We start from the raw sequence: 25,645 nt of genomic DNA, 5'->3' as shown, positions 1-25,645 counted from the left end.
CTTTCTTTTTTTCTGAGACAGGGTTTTTCTGTGTAGCCCTGGCTGTCCTGGAACTTATTCTGTAGCCTAGGCTTGCCTTGAACTCAGGAATTCGCCTGCCTCTGCCTCCTAAGTGCTGGGATTAAAGGCGTGCACCACCACTGCCTGGCAGATGATTGATTTCTTATACCCAGTTTTGCCCTCAGCTTCCTAATATGATTTAGTAAGCATTGCTGATTAGAGATGTGTATTCTGATGATTTAAAATAGATACAAGTTTTATATATAAGTTTAGATTTGTATAATTTAAAAATATTATCATTAAATTACTTTTAAAGATTAATAATACAATAATTAATCTTTTTTTGTAAATGTAGAGTGCTACCTGCCATTAAGGGAAATTTGACCCGTCCAGCAGGTCCAGTTATTCTTGGGTCCCGAAGAGGCACTACCTGAGGGTCAAAAATGGGGGGAAGAGAGAAGGGAGGCCAAGCACACTAACAAAGTCAGTCAGTCTGGGTTGTGTCAAAGCCTCATTTAATGTCGGGGAGGTAAACGAGTTTTAAGGCTTACAGAGAAGGAATTGACCTTCACACAAGAACAAAGGAGGGAAGGGTGGAGCCACCCCTAGTGATCGAAGCAGGAAGAGAGGAGGTCGTTCGGTGGGGACACCCACCGGGAGTTAACGCGGGCATGTTAACTCAGGCAGGAACTCACACTCTTCTCACACCGACAGCTCATGGGGAAGACTCTAGTTAATTGTTCTCATATTTTAGCAGCCACCACCTTAGGGCCATGAGTAAGCATTAAATCTGAATAGCTCAGGACAGCTTCCCACAGAAATTGGCCAAGAATTCTTTACTTTGTTTACTCATACTTTGTTAATCTATCTGTAACAAGCTGCTTGATTATGAAGGCATGTGGGTTCTTGGGAGTACTTGTACTTCCCATATGTTTTTGTTCATAACTTATTGGGGAACATACTCTTTTTTCACTGTCATGCAGTAGAAGAAAACTAGAACATAATCACATTGTAATTTTACACTCCTTGAAAGATTTTACTGGGATATATAAACTATGGGAAAAACAATTACCTTTTGTAACCTTGCTTCATATTTCAAAACTACATATGTATATATATAAAGTTTGTATATGAATATGTTGGAACTTTGTTCACTCCATCAAATCTGTATATTTGCATAAGTATAAATCTTGTGTGGGTGTGGTTGTTGGCCCTTGCTCTATACTCCAACTTGTGTATGTATATATATGTGTGTATATGTGTATATGTGTGTGTGTCTGTATGTGTGTATATATATATATATATATATATATATATATATATATATATATATATATATGTATATATATATATGTGGGTAAGTGTGTATAGTTCATATGCTTATATGTATATATATATGAAATGCTTGGAAGCTGCTTGTTGGAACTTTGTTCCATCTACCCATAAGGTATGTGTATATGGATATATGTGTATAATTGCATATGTGTACATATGTGCATTTTGAAATGCTTCGATCCCGCTATTTGGAAGTTTGCTCCATCCATTCAGTGTGTGAATGTGTATTTGTCTACCCATCCATCTGTCTGTTTGCCTGTTTATCTCTACATATATACATTTGCATATATGTATTTATATGTTTGGTGTTATTAGAATCTTCATTTTGCTTCAGTCTCTCTATTTATGTGTATGTGTATTAATTTTCTCTCTTTCCGTTTCTTTTCACTGGTCCTTAAGCATTAAATTAGAGCTCAGAGTTTTTTGTTAGCCATAGGAAGTGACTGTCCTATTGTCTCAAACTTTGTTCCCTTAGAAAAAAGTTTGCTGAGCAATTTCTCTAAACACTGGCTGTCATAACCAGCAGCCCCCATTGCTTGGTATCTTGCCAACCCCTTTCAGTCCTTCTTAGTACTGACCACCATTTGTTGCTTACATTGATTTAGTCTCTCCTGATTATCAAAGCTGGTCTATTCTGGAAGAATGGAGGCAGAGTGGGGGTATGATCTGTGTGAGGGGTACTGGGAAGAGAGTGGTGCTTATATTGGGATAGAAATGAATAAATAAGTAAATAAATAAAAAGAAGAATGTTTTGCTGGATACAGTAGTTTGTGCTGACATCTGTGGTCTTTGAGTGTCTGCAAGACATCTGTCTGGGACCTTCTGGTTTTTACCATCTCTGTTGAGACGTCTCAGGTGCAATTCTGATAGGTACACCTTTATATATTTCTTGTCCTTTTTCCTTTGCAGTGTTTAATATTCTTTCTTTGTTCCATACATTTAATGTTTTGATTATTATTTGGTAGGAGGATGTTCTTTTCTGGTCCAGTCTCTTTGGTGTTCTGTAAGCATCATGTATAGCCATTTCTTTGTTTAGGTTAAAGAAATTTTCTGCTATGATTTTGTTGAAGATATTTTCTGGGGCCATATATCTGGGTATTTTCTTCTCTGTCTCCTCACTGAGATTGATATTTTCTAGTTCCATCCATTTGCCTGCAATGCTCATGATGTCCCCATTCTTGATAGCTGAATAATATTCAACTGTGTAAATCAACTATATTTTCTTTATTCATTCTTCCTCTGTGGGACATCTGGGCTGTTTGTAGATTTTGACTATCACAGATAAGGCTGCTATGAACATAGTGGAACACATGCCCCTGTGATATGGTGGGGCATCTTTTCGGTATATGCCCCAAAATAGTTTAGCTTGGTCTTCAATTTCTTTTCAATTTTCGGAGGAACGTCCAGATTGACTTCCAGAATGGTTATATGAGTTTGCAATCCCCCCAGCAAAAATCACATGCTCATCTTATTAGATGTTGAAAAAGCATTTAACAAAATACAAACCCATTCATATTGAGAGATCAGGAATCCAAAGTCCATACTTTAGCATAATAAAAGCAATATACAGCAAATCAACAGCCATTATCAAACTAAATGAAAAGATATTCATTTCATTTTTAAAGGCTTCTACAAGTTAATTGTATTTTTTCTGTATTTCTTTAAGGAATTTATTTATTTCCTCTTTAAAGGCCTCTATCATCTTTATACAATGAGATCTAAGGTCATTTTCTTTCTCTGCTGGTGTGTCAGGATATGCAGGGCTGCTATAGAAGGGCAGCTGAATTTTGATGATGCTTTAGTGCCCTGGTTTTTATGGATTGTGTTCCTGTGCTGGCCTTTAGCTATCTGGTTGTCTCTGTTGTTACATATCCTGATAGGCCCTGGTGGTAGTGAGCCTCTTGAGACTGCAGGTAGAGCTAGTAGTCCCTGATGATAGCAGGCCTCTGGTTGTCCTGGGTGGCAGCAGGCCTCCAGAGAGAAAGGCTGAACTGTTGCCCAGAGTTTGCAGATCCCAGAATCAAAGTACTTTTTTTTTAACAACTGAGAAATATGCCATAATATAAATGTATCACAATTTGTCCATTCTTAAGTTGAGAAAAATCTAGCTTGTTTTCAGTTTCTACTTAGTATTATTAAAGCCCCTATGTACATAGTTGAGCTAGTGTTCTTGTGATAGGATGGAATGTATTTTGGGTATATGCCCAAGAGTAATATAGCTGGGACTTGAAGTGTACAAATCCTCAGCTCTAGGGCTGTCAGTTGTGCTATTAAGTTGCTAGTAAGAGATCTCTCTAGTTATTTTTTATGTATGCACTTAGTGCTACCAAGTGTTTGGTTATCACTACTTTCCTGGTATCCCATAAGTTTGAAAATGTATATTCATTTTCATGGAATTCTAGAAAATCTTTTATTTTGTGTTTTTATTTTTATCTTCATCTTTAAAATTCTTTTTTTTTTATTTCTGTCTTCATCTTTAAAATTCTTTCTTTTTAATTTCTATCTTCACCCATTCTTTATTCTGTAGAGAGTTATATAGTTTCCATGAGTTTTTCAGCTTTCCTTTTTTTGTTTTGTTTTTTTTTTTGTTGTTGTTGTTGTTTTCGAGACAGGGTTTCTCTGTGTAGCCCTGGCTGTCCTGAAACTCACTCTGTAGACCAGGCTGGCCTCGAACTCAGAAATCCACCTGCCTCTGCCTCCCAAGTGCTGGGATTACAGGCGTGCGCTACCACCGCCCGGCTTGTTTTTCAGCTTTCTTATATTTCTGTTTTTCATGCTTTGTGGGTTTCATCCATGGTGGTCTGATAGGACACAGGGGGTTATTTCAGTATTCTTGTATCTGATAAAATTTGCATTGTGTTCACATATGACATTCATTTTGGAGGAAATTCCAAATGTTGCTGAGAGTAGGGTATATTCTTTTGTTTTGGGGATGATTGTTCTGGAAATATCAGTTGGGCTCATTTCCATTTTAAGGTTTATTCGCTGGAAATTTTCTCTGTTTAGTTTTTATCTGGAGGACCTGTTCATTGGTGAGAGTGATTGAAGTCTGTGACAATCAGTGTGAGGATCAATGTATGGCAGAAATGTTTCTTTTACAAGCATAGGAGCTCTTATATATAGGTCATAGATGTTAATAATTGAAATATTGTCTTAGTACACTTTATTTTGAATATATAGAATCCTTCCCTATCTCTTTTGATTAATTTTTATTTGTCTATTTTATTAGATACTAAAATAGCTTAATTCTTAGGTACATTTGCTTGGAATAACTTTCCAACCCTGTACAGTGAGGTAATGTGTATCCTTGATTTTGGACTGTATTTCTTGTATGCAATGAAGGCTGATTCTGATTTAGCATCCATTCTGTTTACCTATGTCTATTTATTGGAGAATTGAGTCATTGATATTGAGAGATATCAATGAACAGTGATTTTAAATTTATTTATTTGTTTATTTATTTATTTGGAGACAGAGTTTCTCTGTGTAGCCTTGACTGTCCTGGAACTCATTCTGTAGACCAGGCTGGCCTTGAACTCAGAAATCCACTTGCCTCTGCCTCCCAAGTACTGGGATTAAAGGTGTGTGCCACCACTACCAGGCTATGATTTTTAATTTTTCATATTTTGTTGCTGTTGGTTGTGATGATGGTAGTAGTTGTGGTGGTAGTATGTATGTGAGTATGGTGTGTTTGTGTGCTTTCTTTTGGTTTTGCTGATAATGTGAAATTATTTATTTCCTTTGGTTCATTTTTGTAGTTAACCACCTTGGATTAGAATTTTTCCTTCTAGCACCTTGTGTAGGGCTGTTTAAACAGATAGTATTTAAATCTGACTTTATCAGGGAATATATTATTTTTTCCATTTATGGTGATTGAAAAATTTTGCCTGTACTAATCTCATCTAGCATCTGTAGTTTTTTAGAGTGTGCACCATATGTACACTCCAGGTCTTGGCTTTCAGAGTGTTGAGAAGACATGTATAATTCAAATAGGTTTGCAAATATGTTTTTTGTTTTGTTTTGTTTGCTTGTTTTGGCTTCCCATTTCAGTTTTTCATATTATATCTTTGTTCTGAATGTTTACTATTTTGATTATTATGTGGTAATGGGACTTTCTTTTCTGGAACAATCCATTTAGTATTTTGTATGATTCTTGTACCCTCATAGACATCATATTCTTTAGGTGAGGAAAATTTTCCTTTATGAACTTATTGAAAATATTTTCCAGACCTTTGTGCTGATACACTTCTTCTTCCTCTATTCCTGTTATTTGAGTTTTTTTCCCAGAGTTCGTGAATATTTTGTGCCAGTAAGTATTGAGAATTAACATTTTTGTTGCCTGATGTATCCATTTCTATTGTGTTTTCGATTCTTCCTTTTCTATTTTGTGGTTGAACCATGTTTCTGTAGTTCTTTGTTGCAATTTAAAAATTTTCATTTACAGGATTCTGTTAGTTTCTGCTTTCTTTATTGCTTCTATTTCTGCTTTTAGACCTTGAACAATTTCATGTGTTTCTTTGAACTGTTTACTCTTTCCTGTTTTCTTTGGTTTTTCTCTTCATTGTTTGATTTCATTTCCTTGATATCATTACAGGACTTAGCACTTCCTCTTTAGGGACCTCCATCATTAAATAGTTAGTTTTCAGGTCTTTTTCTTTGTTTTCAGCTATGTTAGAGTATTCAGGGCCTGCTGTCATAGAATAGCTTGGCTCAGTTGATGACATATTTCCCTGGCCGTTATTGATTATGTCCCTATGCTCGTGTGTAGGCATTTGCATTTGAGGTGAGTATAAAGGTCTAGGTGCTAATTTCTGAGGTTTGTCTTGTATTCCTCGGAGTTTTCTTCCTGGGTTTCTTTTTAGTCTCTGGATTTTCAGAGTGTCTGTTGGCTAGTGTTGCCTTTTATACCCATCTGCTTTCCAGGTGTGTTCAAGGAAGAATGTTTGTGCTGTTGTAACCTGGAGTAAGGGGAGACCATGAAAATATGATCATAGCAGTGCAAAAAAAAAGATATAGACAAGGGAGACTTGAGGCTGCCTCTGGTGTTCTAGTCCAGTGCTAGGATCTACTGTTAAAATTGCATCTGGGGTAACAGATAATGGGGTAGGTCTTTGAACAGACACCTTAGTTTTCTGGCAAGTGGGACATGTACATAGTAGGCATATCTGCCCATAGCACTTGGCTTAGACAGAGATGAGGAAGTAAAAGAAGGGCAGATGGAGATCATTTGTGGTATCTGTAAGAGGCATGGAAAGGAAGAGGAACCTTCCTCCAGTATTCTATTCTAGGGTTAAGAGCAACTGTGAGAGTAGGGTCTAGGATATCAGATAGTGTAGTAGGTTTTTTGACAGTCTACTTAGTCTCCTGGCAGGCATGGCTTGTTGGTTGAGAAGGGGTTCTCTGCCTTTTGTTGAGGACTCAGTTACAGATAGATCTGGAAGAGAAATGCAGATGGGAATGGACAGAAGTTACGGACATGGGGAGAGGAAGCTGCTCATTAGAGTAAACCTCGAGTATTGGGTCTCAAGTAACAGAATGGGGAAGGTCTGGAAGCATCATCCTACCTAGTTCCATACCCAATACCAATCCTATAATTCTTGTTTTAGCAACTGTGTAATATTTATAAGTCTGTCTTTGTATCTTTTATAAACAGTGACACCATGTATGTTGTGTGATTTTATTAATTATATTATATTGCTGTTCCTATGAAAAATGATAGACCTCTACCTAATTTCATCTTCTGAAAATTTACTATATCATGTCATGTGTTCCTTTTTAAAAGCCCCTTCAATACCTGAGATGCTTTTGTTTAGAAGATTTAATCACAACAGGAGAGAAGTAAGTTAGAACAAAAAAAGGTACTAAAACAGGGATTTTTGCTGCCAGACAGAACCTGGAAGTATTCTTTCTCTTTTGGAAGAATGTCAAAAACATCAAGAATTGAGATGGCAAAGAGCATAGAGAACACTGAGCTGTTCTTTTTTTGTTTTGTTTTGGTTTTTTTTGTTTTTTTGGGGGGGGGGGTTGTTGTTGTTGTTTCGAGACAGGGTTTCTCTGTATAGCCCTGGCTGTCCTGGAACTCACTCTGTAGACCAGGCTGGCCTGGAACACAAAAATCCGCCTGCCATTGCCTCCCAGAGTGCTGGGATTACAGGCCTGCGCCACCACCGCCCGACTTGAGCTGTTCTTTTAGGACCTGTAATTTGAAAGTGATGCAGACATCGGAAGCTGAGGTTGTAGGATGTCAGTGAAAATAGACTTCATAAAAAATTTCTAGATATTTTGTGACAAAATGTTTCTTATTACGCCCATATCCTGAGAAATTGAGTAAGACAGAATTAAAAAATAGTGGACTAATTTCTTAGATGCAATAATAAATCTGTTTAATTGTTATTATTAGTGACTCATTCAGGATTACAGTGAAAAGAAGCAACAAGAGCAGAATCAAATACAAACTCTGATTTTTCAGATAAACAGCACTAGGTAGTTTCAGATGACACTTGGAAATGCCCTAAAACGTGTCCTAAGAGTAACACTCCCTCCTGCTAACCTTTAAATTAGTAGAATGAGTAAGCTAAGGGAATTCGAGTCCCAGATAGAAACTTCATATAAAATGTATTGCAACTGTGGTACTAGTGTGTGCTATATTCCAACCCAATTTGGAAGCTGAACTTTGCAAGGTCATCCATGCTGTACTGGTTCTGGAAACAAGAAAGATGCAAAATTCAAAGTCATATTTTTTTTTCCTCTATGGTTTTTGTTCAGCATTGTTCTAGCTATCTATGTTTGGCAGAGTCAGAACCCCAGTTTAAGAAAAAAAAAGAACAACAAAAAAAACAACTGTGAGTTCCTTGCATGAAGGTTTGAGTATGAAGCCTGAGTTGCATTTTGAGAACACAATATGTTGAAATACTAAGCTATGAGAGATCTGCCATGGAGAGATGGATATAGGAAATGGATTTACCTAAACTAATAGAAGTATGTGAGGTTGCAGGCATAGGGCCATCTAAACCCTTTGAAACTGAAGCCCCATTGACTGAGACAGAGCCACAGGATTTGGTGTTTGGGCTCCTTGGTCCAGTCTTCTCTCACTGTGTACATATTCATCTCTATTGAAATTGGAAAGGGTATTCTTTACAATTTGCAATTGTATGCTGGGAAGATATCACTTCTTTTCAGATTTTACAAGTTATGGCAGTGGAGAGATTACTGTGAGTGTCAGAAGAGACTTTGGATAATTGGACCATGTACAAGCTGTTGCAGACTATTAGGATCATTGAAGTTAAACTAAATGAATTTTCATCTGCGATGACCATGAGCCTATAGTAGCCAGAGGCAAAATGTAGTTGGTTGAATGAAGAAACTTCTGCATAGATGATGTCTTTGAACTTTTGTTCCTTTCTTTAAGGACCTCACAGAAACTTTTCTAGGAGCCTTTTTACATTTCTTATTGGGAATGGGATTTGGGTATCTGTAGACTCAACCCATTTTCTGGTTGTGTGTGTGTGTGTGTGTGTGTGTGTGTGTGTGTGTGTGTCTACTGTGTTCTGATTGAAACTGACTAGTCAGCTTTTTTCTCATGCTGTCATCTCTTCATGACATGATAGACTCTATCCCAAAATCACATAAGAAACAGTAGAAGCAGTTGCTATTCAGTGCTAAGCTATTTTGTTATCCTGATGTTTTTACATTTTTTGGTTTTGTTATTTCTGAAGTTGAAGTTTCAACGACTTTTTCTATCTTTTTAATTCATTTGATTGATTTTGGCAGGGAAATTAGGGTCTTATTATATTCCTCTAGCTGTCCTGAAACTCATTGCATCAGTCAGGATGATATCCAACTCAATGAGATAACTCCTACATCTGCCTCCAGAATTCTGAGATCAAAAGCATGAGCTAATACACCCACCTTGCCCATTATTTTTTCCTAGTTAGTAATTGTTCATACATTTTCTCTGATGTGTGTTCAGTACAGTTTACTTCTCTCTCTCTCTCTCTCTCTCTCTCTCTCTCTCTCTCTCTCTCTCTCTCTCTCCCCTCTGTCTTTCTGTGTGTGTGTGTGTGTGTATTTGTCTGTCTCTCTTTGTCTCTCTGTTAGTTGGCATTTCTCTTGCAAGCCTATATACTATTCCAATGACACAGAAATGACAGGGGTGAACATTATTATTCAGTTTCTATCTGAAATAATTTTTGCAATTACATTAATACTTCTGTGTCAAAAAATCAGTGGGGCAGAACCAGAATTATATAAATATATTGACAGTGAGGCATACATTTAAAGTGATATTGGCATCATGATTTGTATTATACACTTGTATGGGATATTTTAGAATGCAGTGACCTATGATGATGTGTGTGTAAACTTCACTCCGGAAGAGTGGACTTTACTGGATCCTTCACAGAAGAGTCTCTACAGAGATGTGATGCTGGAGACCTACAGGAATCTCACTGCTATAGGTAAGACAGTGAATTTCCTTTCACCTTTTAAAATAAAAGGACAATTGTTTCTTTGGTATCATTGCTGTTCTGTGATTTCAATTGAGAATGGCGAATAATGAGGTAAATTAATCAGGTATGGGTCTAAGGTTCACTGGAGAAACTAACTTAAATTTTCCCCAATTTCCAATAATCTGTTATAAATTTTCTGTTACTATATTTTAGGCTACAGTTGGGAAGATGACAATATCAAAGACTATTTTCAAAGTTCTAGAAGACATGGAAGGTAATCTTCATGTGCAAGTTGGTTTGAATATGCCTCTGAAGCAATTTTAATGTTCCTTTGAAGTTTTAAAGAACAGCAACAATGTAAAAAAGCACAGCTTTAAGTATATCAATGATTATTAAATTCTCACAAAACCATGTACCTCAATTTGAGGTATCTGATTTGTATTTCCAGTGCATTGTTGTAAGGAGGATATAATCAATGCCTTAATCAATACTAGCATTTGTGTCATAGCCCCATTCAATTATGCTATAGAAATGGTTATCAGTTTAATCCCATACCAGTTTGATATTGCAAAATGTATATGCATTGAATAGGTGATAAGTATATGTGGAAAGCCTTCTAATAGGTAAATAGCCCGTAGTAAAGCTGGTGCTACTTATATACTTGTAGTGACATTGCTAACTTTAAGTGAGAAGGGGATAGTTTATGAAAGACAAGAATGTTGTTTTGGAGAAATCTCAATCCCTTGCCTCAGGTCTATGATGAAGACAGTGTCAACCTTTGTAAAATGCAATGTGGAACCCTTTCTTTTTCTTCTTTTAATAGAATAGGCATATTCTAAGTAACAATTAGTATAAGCGTTGTGAGCATAGGGATATTGAAAGAAGCAATGTACTCCTCTCTCTCTTAGTACAATTAGAGGATATGTAGTAGTCCCCACATTGAGTAGAGTTTTTTAATGTGATGCTAGTTACACTTATTTGGTTTTCCAATTTCATAAGGTTCGTCCACAAATTCACACTGCAGAAAATCCCTACAGTACCAGGAATGTGGAAATTCTTCTATTTGTCCTGGTTCACATTGTAAACGCAGTATACAAATATATTGTATTCTACACTAAAGGGAAATTTATGAATGTTCTCAGTGTGGTAAAGTTCTGAGCTTTTGTAATTTTCTTCAATAGGTGAAAAATTTCATCTAGATAAAGGATGCTATAAATGTGAGCAATATAATAAATTCAAAACAACCCATAACATAGGGGAATGCCATGAATGTAAACAAAGTGATTCGTCCTTACCATTAGACTAAATTGTAAAATTAATTTGTATAGATTGAAAGACCCATTAGTGTAATTAATGTAGTAAACCGTTTTCATGTGCCAATTGTCTTTGCAGGCATGAAAGAAGTCATAGTGGAGAGAAACCCTATGCATGTAACCAATGTGGTAAAGCCTTTTCATGTCATCATAGTCTCCAAATACATAAAAGAAGCCATACTGGAGAGAAACTCTATGAATGTAATCATTGTAATAAAGGCTTTCCATATCCCAGTGCTCTCCGAATACATAAAAGGATACACAGTGGAGAGAAACCCTATGAATGTAAACAGTGTGGTAAAGCCTTTGCATGTCATAGTTCTCTTCAAAGGCATGAAAGAATACATACTGGTGAGAAACCTTATGAATGTAGCCATTGTGGTAAAACCTTTACACATTATGATAGTCTCCAAATACATAAAAGAACTCACAGTGGAGAAAAACCATATGGGTGTAATCAATGTGGTAAAGACTTTGTAAGTCAGAGTTGTCTCCTAGAACATAAAAGAACACATACTGGAGAGAAACCCTGTGAATGTAACCAATGTGGCAAAGCCTTTGCATGTTCCAAGAGTCTCCAAATACATCAAAGAGCACACACTGGAGAGAAACCCTATGAATGTAACCAATGTGGTAAAGCCTTTGCATATGACAGTGTTCTCCGAACTCATAAAAGAACACACACTGGAGAGAAACCCTATGAATGTAACCAATGTGGTAAAGCTTTTACATATTACAGTGGTCTCCAAATACATAAAAGAACACACACTGGAGAGAAGCCCTATGAATGTAAGCAATGCGATAAAGCCTTTGCATGTAGCAGTCATTTTCAAAGGCATAAAAGAATTCATACTGGAGAGAAACCCTATAATTGTAACCAGTGTGGTAAAGCCTTTGCAAGTAAAAGTAATCTCCAAATTCATAAAAGAACACACACTAGAGAGAAACCCCGTGGATATAATCAATGCTGAAAAGACTTTGTAAGTCAGAGTCATCTCTTAGAACATGAAAGAAGACATACTGGAAAGAAACCCTATGAATGTACCCAATGTGGTAAAGCCTTTCCATATTACAGTGGTCTCCGAGTACATAAAAGAACACACACTGGAAGGAGTCCCTCTGAATGTGATTAATGTAGTAAAGCCTTTGCACATCATAATAGTCTCCAAATATATAAAAGAACACAGAGTGGAAAGAAACCCTGTGAATACAACCAATGTGGTAAAGCATTTCTATATTTCAGTGGTCTCCAAATACATAAAAGAACACACAAACAGGAGACAAACTATATGAATGTAATCAGTGCAATAAAGTCTTTGTACATCAGAATTACCTTCTCCTATATAAAAGAACACATACTGGAGAGAAACCCTATGAATGTTATCAATGTGATAAAGCTTTTCTAAGACTGAGACAGCTAGAATGTAAAACAATACATACATACCAGAGAGAAACCCTATGAGTGTACCGAATATGGTAAAATCTTTGCATGTCATTATCATCTTTGGAAACATGAATTCATACTACAAGAAGCTGTATGAATGTATTTGATATGGTGAACTTTTGTACAATTACATACTTGTCATCATGAAAGAATTCAAACTGGAGAGAAATTCTATGAATATGAGCAATGTGCTAAGGCCTTTGTGTTATGGGCCACTGAGATTCAACACTATTCAATGACCAGGTCAATATAAATGTCAAGAACTTATTTCAATCAAGCTACTACTGACTAATCAGGGCACATGATCAAACTCAGCAGCTGAACTGTGCCACAAACACTCCTGTCGCTGAACCAGAATATTTAAAAAAAAAACAAAACAAAACAAAAAAAACCCAACTTTTTAGCCTGAAAATCAAAAACATCTGTACTATTATGTATATATTTTTTCATCTCTCAGGATTTAGGAATAAGGGATGTCCTTATGTAGCTAATCTATGTCAACTGATGCAGAATATAGGTTTTGCAGCCTAACCAATAATATCTATTTGTTCTTTTGTATTTAGGAACAGTCATTATATTTTGAGGAACAAAAGACAAATAGCATAAGCTATGATTAGGAAGAGTCATGTTTAGGGGTACAAAAGATAAAAAATAGGAGCTGGTCTGGTATTTGGAAGTCTCCATCTCCTCTAGACCCTGGAGAGATAAACTTAGCCTTACCCTATGATGGCATGGAGACTGATAAAAAAGAGGCAATACCTAAGACAAGTTTCTTTTGCTTCTTCCTAATGTTTGTATATTATAGTCATCTTCAATAACATAAAAGGATACATATTAGAGAAGAACCCTATAAATGTAATCAATATCATAATCCTCCTTCACTATAGTTACCTACAAATACATAAAAGAACACACACTTGTGAGAAACAGTATGAATGTAACCAATGTGGTAAAGTCTTTCCACAACATAGTCATCTCCTAATCTATAAAAGAATACACACAGAGCTGCCACCTAAGAGGAGCAGCATGTGTGTGCTGCAGGCTTTTTGCCATGTTTGTGTAGTGGATCCACCTGGCTCAAGCAGGAGGGAGCTGATTGAGGCTGTGGTCACGGCCAACGCAGCCTGCCCCCATCCACAAAGTCCATTTGAACCTCCACTACCTGAGTCAGACTCTGAACAACAAAAAGCAGACACTCTGCATGGTGCATTTGAGGAACTCAAGATGTTGGACAACAGAAGCACTCTAAAAGAGATAGCTCATCAAAGACTCATAGAAGAGATGCTGAATGCCCTGGTAGTTCTTTGAATCCCTTGCAAACAAACCCTATCCCCTGGAGGAGTATGATGTCTCCTTTGAGGGTGGCATGCTCACCATTAAGCTGAGCGGGGACCTAGGAAACTACATAATCAACAAGCAGGACCCAAAGAAGCAAATCCAGCTATCTTCTCCCTCCAGTAGCCCCAAACACTATGACTGGACTGGGAAAAACTGGGTGTAGTCCCATAGCAGTGTGTCTGCATGAGCTGCTGGCCAGGTTGCTGACTGAAGCATTAAGCACCAAATTGGACTTGTCTTCATTGGCCTATTCTGGAAAAGGCACTTGAATGCATGCCAAATTTAAAGATGTGAAAAAGTATCAGGCAAAGACCTAGCCTCCTTCTGTAACTGATTGTCCGGTTTCCCATGCCTGCTTCTGAAGACAGTCACACTGTGTGTGACAGCCTGTGAAAAAAGTACATTACCTCACCTTCTCCCAAAAATGCACACTAGAGAGAAATTCTAAGAATGTAACCAGTGTGTTAAAGACTTAGCACTTCTTAGTGGTCTACAAATACTTAAAAGAACACATACTATTTAGAAACTCTACAAATGTAGTCAATGTGATAAAGCCTTTTAAAACACAACGCACATATGTATGAATTCATAAAAGAACACATACTGAAGATGTGTGCCTACAGACCAGCAATGTGGGAAAGCCTTTGTATGTACTGGTAGTCATTAAAATTATGACAAAAAAGCCATACTCCAGGGAAACACCATGAATGTAGTCAGTGTGGTAAAGGTTTGCACTTCATGGTAACTTTATACAAGAGTAAAACCTTTAGCATGTAATCAGTCTGTTAAAGACTGTGTATATCACAATAGCCTTTGAAGACCTGAGAGAACTAAATGGAATCTATAAATATAAAGGCTTTGGTAAGATCATTAGTCAACATACTGATTTTCACTTATACAAGATTATGCTGGGATAAGCATGTGACATGTGTCTATAATCTATTCAACCATTATGATGTTCCTCCTTATTTTGTTTCTACTTGCAAGCTCGTATAGACAAAAGCCCTGTAAATTTAATGAATAAGGTATATTTTATATACCTTTTATATTTCACAATTCTCTTCAATTACATGAAAAACATCATCTAGGTGTAAAGCTTTATGGATGTGTATCAGTGCCTTATCTTTTGCTGTAAAATAGAATATCAAAAGCAACTTATAAAACAGTTTAATTTGATGTATGTTTCCAGAGGGATATGGGATCAGGGTGACAATGGCAATGTAAAAAATGTCACATGTCAGCTAAAACAGGAAGTTCTGAACTCATATCAGCAAGCTGAAGCATGAAGCAGAGAGTGGAAACTAGAAATTGTGTGTTGATGCAAAACTCTCAAGCCCATTCCCAGTGACATATTTACTTCAGCAGGGCAATATTTCTTAAATCTCTCCAATGGAAACCACCAACTGAGGAGGACTGATTTTTCTGACTTGAAGCCTACATGCTTCCTGTCTCTTATCTTACATGAACCAATACATGATGAAGAAAAACTCAGTAGGGAAGCTTTCAGGTGCCTTAACACCTGAGTTACTGGAATGAATCCTTACAGAAGAAAAACATCATGGGATGTCATTGTGTCTCTCTGTGTGTGTGTATGTGTACATTAATGCTGGTTTCCATGAATGTTGAACACTTTGATATTCTTGTAGGAGGAATTCAAGGAAGTTGTTAAAAGCCTGACTTGGTCCTGGGTATGAAATTATCTTAACTGCTCAGCCAGGTCTCTAGTCTTGTAAATATTTTAAAGACTTTATATGTCTTCATGATGTCAGGACATTCAGGAAAGAACTCATACAAGTGAAAAACCCTATTCTTGTAAACAATTTGATACAGGCTTTAGATCTCATAGTTGTCTTTAATTTCAAGAAAAAAAAATCAAACGTGTTTTAAAACTTTTCATATTAGTTTTGAAGGAAGTGAATAATTTACCATATTCATTCAAGTGTAATGGAAGAGATCTCAGATTCTTGTGCTGTTCTGTATGGCCATGAAAGGGACAGCTTAACATGGTTCCCACCCATGGAGCAGGGCTAGCAGGGTGTTGGCCTCCACAAGTGTTGACAGTTCCTGTGGACCTAGGGCTTATTTGTATAATGATGTACATAATTTCTTCATGTTTCTCCTTTTGGAAATATTTTCCCTCCCAAGGTTACTGGGTAATGTTCTTCCTGCCAAGGATATTGACTACATGATAATTAGAAACAGCATGAGTCCAGGGAACAAGGGTGTGTATATGTTCCTCAGCAAAAATGCTAAATGCTGTGACCTTCAAGGCAGCTGTTAAGGATGTGGGAAAGAAATTTGCAAATGCAAACTCAAAAATATATAATTTCTTTTTTAAAATTATTTTTCCTTTATTGATATATATATTTTTTATTTACATTTCAAATGATTTCCCCTTTTCTGAGTCCCCACTCCCCGCAAGACCCATAAGCCCTCTTCCCTCCCCCTGTTCCTCCATCTACCCCTTCCCACTTTCCTGTTCTGGTATTCCCCTATACTGTTGCATTGAGTCTTTTCAGAACCAGGGGCCACTCCTCCATTATTTTTGGACATCATTTAATATGTGGATTATGTCTTGGGTATTCAAAGTTTCTAAGCTAATATCCACTTATCAGTGAGTGCATACCATGATTGATCTTTTGAGACTGTGTTACCTCACTTAGTATGATGTTCTCCAAAATATATGATTTCATAACTATGGAAAATATAAAAATTCAGTGTAATTGTATGAGGGGCTTCATAGAGCTAAAATAACAAAGACAACTACAATAACAATGAGCTTCTCAGAGAGATATAAAAGTAGGGTAGTTCCTGAGTTTAAGGACAGCCTGGAACAGAGAGATGTTTGGCACAGATTCGGTGAGAATGGTAATTTCAGGATGGGATCCCACACAGGTAGTTAATTGTCTCTGCTTACAAAGTTAGGCAGATCTTTGAATTCAGTTGCTATGTTAAAAAATGTACTTGATGTCATTTCTAAGAATCAAGGGGATAAGATCATAAGACAGTGATTTGTTGGATAATCAAAAGGGAATCTCGGGTGGACTATGGAGTTTATATGAAAATAAAAGACTAATTTGGTTTGCAAAAACTGAGTTGTCTGGTGATTTTCACAAAGCTCTCTCAAGCAGAACACTTTTTGGATGTGGTGGTGTATGAGTGTGCATATGGTATAGACCAAGTGTTATAATCTACATAACAGTATAGCTTCTACCCATGATTGACTTTCAATTTGAAGCCCTGTCTCCTAAGGGAATTATTTAGAAATGCTAGATAATATAGTAGCAATGGGGTTCATTTAAGGAAAAATAAATGTGTGTGTGTATGTGTGTGTGTGTGTGTGTGTGTGTGTGTGCGTGTGCGTGTGTGTGTAATGTTATTATGAGTTTTTAGTGCCATGACACATATCTGCAGGAAGAGAGGTTTGTGGGGTCTATTTGGACATCTTTATATGATGATCAATATTAGGTTGCCAGCTTTGCACACCACAGATAGTTCCCAGTGAGCTATCTCTCTCATGATACTAGAATAAGATTAGTTGAAACATTACAATATCAGTAAAACATTGTATTCTTCTCAGAATGTAAACATTGTCATCTAAGAATGGAGAAAACAAGATAATTGAAATAATAAATCCTATTTGTAAATGAAAATGGTATGTTGCTATCTTTTGGAGGGAATGTGTTTGCTTATTGTTAAGAGTAAACAACTGTTCATAACAATTGCTCAGAACCAGAAATGAATGCCAGAGAATTGTCACAGTAAAGGGTAAAGTTTGTTGTTTCTAAGCCTGATGACCTGAGTTTAATGTCTGGGAGAACCATATTACTCCTACAGATGTTTCTCTTCTTTTCAGATTATAACACTTGGCCTGTACCATATGCACACTCACACACCACCACATCCAATAAGTAACTTTTAAGTCCAAAAAAGGGCCAGTGAGATCACTTGAACCAAATCACTTCCTGGGATTCATTTGTAGAACTCACAAAAGCAAAATAGATACTAGACACCAGTAAGTTGTCCTCTACCTGTTGCATGCACACCATAACACAGGTATATATATATATACAAACACAGTTCAAATATTTTAATTGTATAATATTAACAAAGTAATAACCTAATTAATGAGAATACATAAATTGATTTGCCAGATTAAATTATTGTAGAATTTCAAGATGTACTGCTATTCTTCAAAACAATGAAGGTTCCTTTGTGAATGTATCTTTTCATTCTCCAATTCAAAAGATAGGTTATTTTAAAAATACATCTCAGCTAGCCTTAAAGGTATGTTTCTGTAGTCCTAACACCTGAAAGACAGACTTGACTATGTGAAGATATCCTATCTCAAAAGTATTCTAAAAATAAAGAGTATATCTTAAATTATGAAAAAATTTCTAATATAATCTGACTGGACTCTGACTGACTCAAAGGTAACATTTTGTTATCTTTTGTCACGTTAGAAAACTGTATTAATGCCGGGCAGTGATGACACACATCTGTGATCCCAGCACTCTGAGAGGCAGAGGCAGGCAGATTTCTGAGTTCGAGGCCAGCCTGGTCTACAGAGTGAGTTTCAGGACAGCCAGGGCTATACAGAGAAACCCTGTCTCGACAAAACCAAAGCCAAAAAGAAAACTGTATTAATAATAAAAAATAAGCAGTGTGTAGAGACCATTTACAGAGGCGCATAAAACTATTGAATCCTTCGACAAATGTCTAGCAGGGCCTACATCATCTTCAAGTGATAGGAGTCAGAATAGTAATGGAACATCTTCATCCTTTGCATTATAAGCAGATGTATGAGAGCTGCAGGTTTAGTTGTAATGCTCACATTGCATACCCAAGTTTGGTTCCTAGAACCCACATCAGATGATGAGGTTTGCCCGTATTCTCAATTCTAGGAAAACTCATGCATTTTTCTGACCGCTTAGAGCACCAGTTATGCAAATGGTGAAAAGGCACATGCATTTTGATTCCCTATTGTAAAAAGGGTTTTCTTTGTGTATGTCATGTAAAAAAAAAATTGAAATCCATTTAACTTAGGCAGATAAAGTTGTACACTGTGTATACCAAGTGCATTCCTGGTATCAGAATAGGCCAGAAGAGTGTCTGATCCCCCATGATTGGACTTATAGACAGTTTTGAACTTTTCTAGGTTCTGGAAATCAAAGATAAGCCCTGTGGATAAGGAGCCAATGCTCTTCTGGACTGAACCCTCTATTCATTACCATGAGCATTGTCACTAATAGCACTAATAGTTGCTCCACTGTTCATCATTACCTCAGCCCTGATAACCCAGAAGAAATAGAAGTTATAGCCTCAAAAAAGTAACTTTAATTTGGTGGTTAAAGTCGTTTTACAGCCCAAATCTCCACAAAATAGAGAAGAAAGGAGAAAAAGTGAGAGAAACTGACGATACAAATCTCTAAATAAAGAGTGGTTGCCCACTTGGATGTTGTAAATAGCAGCAGTGGGAACTTACAAGTACACATGCATATGTACTTCTGCTGGAGGTTATGCCTATTTTAAGAAGTTAAACGAAATTGCAGGCATGAATACCAACATCTCTAAATGGGATTGTATTTTTTTTTCTAAATAGTTAGAATACAGGACAGTCTAAACTCTTAAACTATCAAAATAATTTATAAGACTAAAGTATCTTTTACTCTTAACAATTTACTTTGCTTTTCATAATTCATAACGTCCATTTTCTTCTATAAGCATTAAGCTGAGTAAATACAGAAAGTAATTGAGAGCATATAATATATAATCCAAACTTTTTTTTTGCATTGGTACATTTTTTTTATTCGATACTTATTTTATTTACATTTCAAATGATTTCCCCTTTTCTAGCCCCCCACTCCCTGAAAGTCCCGTAAGCCCCCTTCTCTCCCCCTGTCCTCCCACCCACCCCTTGCCACTTCCCCATTCTGGTTTTGCCGAATACTGCTTCACTGACTCTTTCCAGAACAAGGGGCCACTCCTCCTTTCTTCTTGTACCTCATTTGATGTGTGGATTATGTTTTGGGTATTCCAGTTGTCTAGGCTAATATCCACTTATTAATTAGTGCATACCATGATTCACCTTTTAAGTCTGGGTTACCTCACTTAGTATGATGTTCTCTAGCTACATCCATTTGCCTAAGAATTTCATGAATTCATTGTTTCTAATGGCTGAATAGTACTCCATTGTGTAGATATACCACATTTTTTGCATCCACTCTTCTGTTGAGGGATACCTGGGTTCTTTCCAGCATCTGGCAATTATAAATAGGGCTGCTATGAACATAGTAGAGCATGTATCCTTATTACATGGTGGGGAATCCTCTGGGTATATGCCCAGGAGTGGTATAGCAGGATCTTCTGGAAGTGAGGTGCCCAGTTTTCTGAGGAACCGCCAGACTGATTTCCAGAGTGGTTGTACCAATTTGCAACCCCACCAGCAGTGGAGGAGTGTTCCTCTTTCTCCACACCCTCTCCAACACCTGCTGTCTCCTGAATTTTTAATCTTAGTCATTCTGACTGGTGTAAGGTGAAATCTCAGGGTTGTTTTGATTTGCATTTCCCTAATGACTAATGAAGTTGAGCATTTTTTTAAGATGCTTCTCTGCCATCCAAAGTTCTTCAGGTGAGAATTCTTTGTTTAACTATGTACCCCATTTTTTAATAGGGTTGTTTGGTTTTCTGGAGTCTAACTTCTTGAGTTCTTTATATACATTGGATATTAGCCCTCTATCTGATGTAGGATTGGTGAAGATCTTTTTCCAATTTGTTGGTTGCCGATTTGTCCTCTTGATGGTGTCCTTTGCCTTACAGAAACTTTGTAATTTTATGAGGTCCCATTTGTCAATTCTTGATCTTAGAGCATTCGCTATTGGTGTTCTGTTCAGAAACTTTCTCCCTGTACTGATGTCCTCAAGGGTCTTCCCCAGTTTTTTTTTCTATTAGCTTCAGAGTGTCTGACTTTATGTGGAGGTCCTTGATCCATTTGGATTTGAGCTTAGTACAAGGAGACAAGGATGGATCAATTCGCATTCTTCTGCATGCGGACCTCCAGATGAACCAACACCATTTGTTGAAAAGGCTATCTTTTTTCCATTGGATGTTTTCAGCCTCTTTGTCGAGGATCAAGTGGCCATAGGTGTGTGGGTTCATTTCTGGATCTTCAATCCTGTTCCATTGATCCTCCTCCCTGTCACTGTACCAATACCATGCAGTTTTTAACACTATTGCTCTGTAGTATTGCTTGAGGTCAGGGATACTAATTCCCCCAGAATTTCTTTTGTTGCTGAGAATAGTTTTAGCTATCCTGGGATTTTTGTTATTCCAGATGAATTTGATAATTGCTCGTTCTAACTCTGTGAAGAATTGAGTTGGGATTTTGATGGGTATTGCATTGAATCTGTATATTGCTTTTGGCAAAATGGCCATTTTAACTATATTGATTCTACCAATCCATGAGCATGGGAGGTTTTCCCATTTTTTAAGGTCTTCTTCCATTTCCTTCTTCAGAGTCTTGAAGTTCTTGTCATACAGATCTTTCACATGTTTGGTAAGAGTCACCCCAAGATACTTTATACTGTTTGTGGCTATTGTAAAGGGGGTCATTTCCCTAATTTCTTTCTCAGACTGCTTATCCTTTGAGAATAGGAAGGCCACTGATTTGCTTGAGTTGATTTTATAACCTGCCACTTTGCTGAAGTTGTTTATCAGCTGTAGGAGTTCTCTAGTGGAGTTTTTTTGGTCACTTAGGTAGACTATCATGTCATCTGCAAATAATGATAGTTTGACTTCTTTCCTTCCTTTTCTTTCCTTTCCTTCCTTTGACTTATCCCTTTGACCTCCTTCTGTTGTCGAATTGCCCGAGCTAGTACCTCAAGTACAATATTGAAAAGATAAGGAGAAAGGGGGCTGCCTTGTCTAGTCCCTGATTTTAGTGGGATTGCTTCAAGTTTCTCTCCATTTAGTTTGATGCTGGCTACCGGTTTGCTGTATATTGCTTTTACTATGTTTAGGTATGGGCCTTGAATTCCTGTTCTTTCCAAGACTTTAAGCATGAAAGGATGCTGAATTTTGTCAAATGCTTTTTCAGTATCCAATGAAATGACCATGTGGTTTTTTTCTTTGAGTTTGCTTATGTAGTGGATTGCATTGATGGATTTCCGTATATTGAACCAACCCTGCATTCCCGGGATAAAACCTACTTGATCATGGTGGATGATCGTTTTGATGCATTCTTGGATTCGGTTGGCAAGAATTTTATTGAGTATTTTTGCATCGATGTTCATAAGGGAAATTGGTCTAAAGTTCTCTTTCTTTCTTGGATCTTTGTGTAGTTTTGGTATCAACGTAATTGTGGCTTCGTAGAAGGAATTGGGTAGTGTTCCTACTGTTTCTATTTTGTGGAATAGTTTGAAGAGTATTGGTATTAACTCTTCTTTGACGGTCTGATAGAATTCTGCACTGAAACCATCTGGTCCTGTGCTTTTTTTGGTTGGAAGACTTTCTGTGACTCCTTCTATTACTTTAGGCATTATGGGACTGTTTAGATAGATGATCTACTTGGTCCTGATTTAATTTTGGTACTTGGTATCTGTCAAGGAAATTGTCCATTTCCTCCAGATTCTCTAGTTGTATTGAGTACAGGCTCTTGTAGTAGGATCTGATGATTTTTTGGATTTCCTCAGTTTCCGTTGTTATATCTCCCTTTTCATTTCTAAGTTTGTTAATTTGGATACTTTCTCTATGCCCTTTGGTCAGTCTGGCTAAGGGTTTATCTATCTTGTTGATTTTCTCAAAGAACCAGCTCCTGGTTTTGTTGATTCTTTGTATGGTTCTTTTTGTTTCTACTTGATTGATTTCGGCCCTGAGTTTGATGATTTCCTGCCTTCTACTCCTCCTGGGTGAGATAGCTTCTTTTTGTTCCAGGGCTTTCAGGTGTGTCATTAAGCTGGTAATGTATGCTCTCTCCATTTTCTTTTTGGGGGCTCTCAGGGCTATGAGTTTTCCTCTTAGCACTGCTTTCATTGTGTCCCATAGATTTGGGTATGTTGTGTCTTCATTTCATTGTTTTCTAAAAAGTCTTTAATTTCTTTCTTTATTTCTTCCTTGACCAAGGTATCATTGAGTAGAATATTGTTCAGTTTCCACGTGTATGTGGGTTTTCTGTTGTTTTTGTTGCTATTGAAGACCACTTTTACTCCATAGTGATCTGATAGGAGGCATGGGATGAGTTCAATCTTCTTATATTTGTTGAGGTCTGTCCTGTGACCAATTATATGGACGATTTTGGAGAAGGTACCATGAGGTGCTGAGAAAAAGGTATATTCTTTTGCTTTAGGATAGTATGTTCTATATATGTCTATTAAATCTAATTGGTCCAAAGCTTCAATTAGTTTCACTGTGTCCCTGTTTAGTTTCTGTTTTCCTGACCGGTCCATTGAGGAAAGTGCAGTGTTGAAGTCACCCACAATTATTGTGTTAGGTGCAATGTGTGCTTTGAGCTTTAATAAAGTTTCTTTTACGAAAGAGGGTGCCCTTGCATTTGTAGCATAGATGTTCAAGATTGAGAGTTCTTCTTGTTGTATTTTTCCTTTGACCAGCAAGAAGTGTCCCTCAGAGTCTCTTTTGATGACTTTGGGTTGAAAGTCAATTTTATCTGATATTAAAATTGCTACTCCAGCTTGTTTCCTGAGACCATTTGCTTGTAAAATTGTCTTCCAGCCTTTTACTCTAAGGTAGTGTTTGTCTTTGACCCTGAGGTGTGTTTCCTGTAAGCAGCAAAATGTAGGGTCCTGTTTGCGTATTCAGTCAGTTAGTCTATGTCTTTTTATTGGGGCATTGAGCCCATTGATGTTAAGAGATATTAAGGAATAGTGATTGTTACTTCCTGTCATTTTTGACGTTATTTTTTAAATTTGATTGGTTAACTTCTTTTGGGTTTGATGAAAGGCTACTATCTTGCTTTTTCCAGGTTGAAGTTTCCCTCCTTGTGTTTGTGTTTTTCTCCTATTATCCTTTGTAGGGCTGGGTTTGTGGATAGATATTGGGTAAACTTGGTTTTGTCATGGAATATCTTAGTTTCTCCATCTACGGTGATTGATAGTTTTGCTGGATATAGTAGTTTTGGCTGGCATTTGTGTTCTCTTAGCGTCTGCCTGAGATCTGCCCAAGATCTTCTAGCCTTCATAGTCTCAGGTGAAAAGTTTGCTGTGATTCTGATAGGTCTTCCTTTATATGTTACTTGGCCTTTTTCTCTTACTGCTTTTAATATTCTTTCTTTGTTTAGTACATTTGGTGTTTTGATTATTATGTGACGGGAAGTATTTCTGTTCTGGTCCAGTCTGTTTGGAGTTCTGTAGGCTTCTTGTATATTCATGGGCATCTCTCTCTTTAGGTTAGGGAAGTTTTCTTCCATAATTTTATTGAAGATATTTGCTGGCCCTTTAAGTTATAAATCTTCACTCTCATCTATGACTATAATCCTTAGGTTTGGTCTTCTCATTGTGTCCTGGATTTCGTGGATATTTTGGGTTACAAGCTTTTTGCATTTTGCATTTTCTTTAACTGTTGAGTCCATGGTTTCTATGGTATCTTTAGCATCTGAGATTCTTTCTTCTATCTCTTGTATTCTGTTGTTGATATTTGCATCTCCGTCCCCTGATTTCTTCCCAAGGCTTTCTATCTCCAAAGTTGTCTCCCTTTGAGTTTTCTCAGTTGTTTCTACTTCTGATTTTAGATCCTGGATGGTTTTGCTTAGCTCCTTCACTTGTTTGTTTGTGCTTTCCTGTAATTCTTTAAGAGATTTTTGTGTTTCCTCTTTCATGACCTCAGCCTGTTGACCAAAGTTCTCCTGTATTTCTTTAAGTGTTTTTTGCGTTTCCTCATTATTGGCTTTTGCATTCTCCTGGATTTCTTTCAATGATTTTTGTGTTTCCCTTGCAAGGGCTTCTAACTTTTGATCCATTTTCTCCTGAATTTCTTTAAGTATGTCCTTGATGTGTTCCTGTACCAGCATCATGACCAGTGATTTTAAATCCAAATCTTGTTTTACTGGTGTGATGGGGTATCCAGGACATGCTGGTAAAGGAGAATTGGGTTCAGATGTTGCCATATTGCCTTGATTTCTGTTAGTGACGTTCATGCATTTGCCTTTTGCCATCTAGTTCTCACTGGTGTTAGTTGGTCTTGTTAATGCTGGACTCACCAGTGCAAGCTGCCCCTTCCCAGTTGGCCTCTGGTGCACAGCTTACCTCCTGCACTGCCTGGAGACAGGATGCTGTTGCCCAGGTTGTTCAGATCCCGAAGCAGACACCTGAAGGCTCCTGCTGTGGCCTGCTGGATTCGCCGGAGCACAGAGACTTCTCCCCCCTGGCTGCCCGGAAGCCCCTCTTGCCTCTTGCAGGACCTGGAGATGTGGTGTTGCCGCCCAGGCTGATCTGGATCCGGAAGCGGAGAGATCTGAGGGCTCCCGCCAGAGGCCTCAGGACTGGAACCTAAGCACTGTGCCACAGGAGCAAGCTGTGCTGTGAGCTCCCAGACTGCCTCTGGGTGCACACCAGGTCTCCCGCACTTCCTGGAGACCGAGTGCTGTGGCGTAGGCTGTTCAGATCCCAAAGCAGTCACCTGAAGGCTCCTGCTGGGGCCCGCTGGATTCACAGGAGCACACGGACTTCTCCCTGCTGGCTGCCCGGAAGCCCCTCTTCCCTCTTGCAAGGACCCAGAGATGAGCGGGTCTTTCTTTAGTGACAGAATCCGGAGGTGGA

The 25,645-nt window shown here is 37.6% G+C and overlaps 1 protein-coding gene and 2 pseudogenes across 1 annotated transcript; all 3 read left to right on the top strand.

Moving 5' to 3' along the window:
- The first annotated feature begins 1,457 nt into the window (after nucleotides 1-1,457).
- LOC127670201 (zinc finger protein 431-like) lies at nucleotides 1,458-10,060 on the top strand. The gene is made up of 3 exons (XM_052164572.1): nucleotides 1,458-1,467; nucleotides 9,672-9,791; nucleotides 9,996-10,060. Exons 1-3 carry the CDS (start codon nucleotides 1,458-1,460, stop codon nucleotides 10,058-10,060), a joined length of 195 nt encoding a protein of 64 aa, XP_052020532.1.
- Nucleotides 10,061-10,192: 132 nt separating this feature from the next.
- Nucleotides 10,193-12,501, top strand: LOC127669327 (zinc finger protein 431-like; annotated as a pseudogene).
- A 67-nt stretch (nucleotides 12,502-12,568) lies between these two features.
- Nucleotides 12,569-14,146, top strand: LOC127669326 (frataxin, mitochondrial-like; annotated as a pseudogene).
- The last annotated feature ends 11,499 nt before the right edge of the window (nucleotides 14,147-25,645 follow it).

This window comes from Apodemus sylvaticus, chromosome 19, assembly GCF_947179515.1.
Source record: "Apodemus sylvaticus chromosome 19, mApoSyl1.1, whole genome shotgun sequence".
Lineage (NCBI taxonomy): Eukaryota > Metazoa > Chordata > Mammalia > Rodentia > Muridae > Apodemus > Apodemus sylvaticus.
Note: the sequence above shows the minus strand (reverse complement) of the source record. Positions and strands in the feature narration are given on the sequence as shown.

Bases quoted from the DNA above. Each gene is read 5' to 3' on its own strand.
- LOC127670201 (XM_052164572.1), top strand. The intron at 9,792-9,995 runs GTAAGACAGTGA...ACTATATTTTAG, and splicing joins CAGGAATCTCACTGCTATAG to GCTACAGTTGGGAAGATGAC.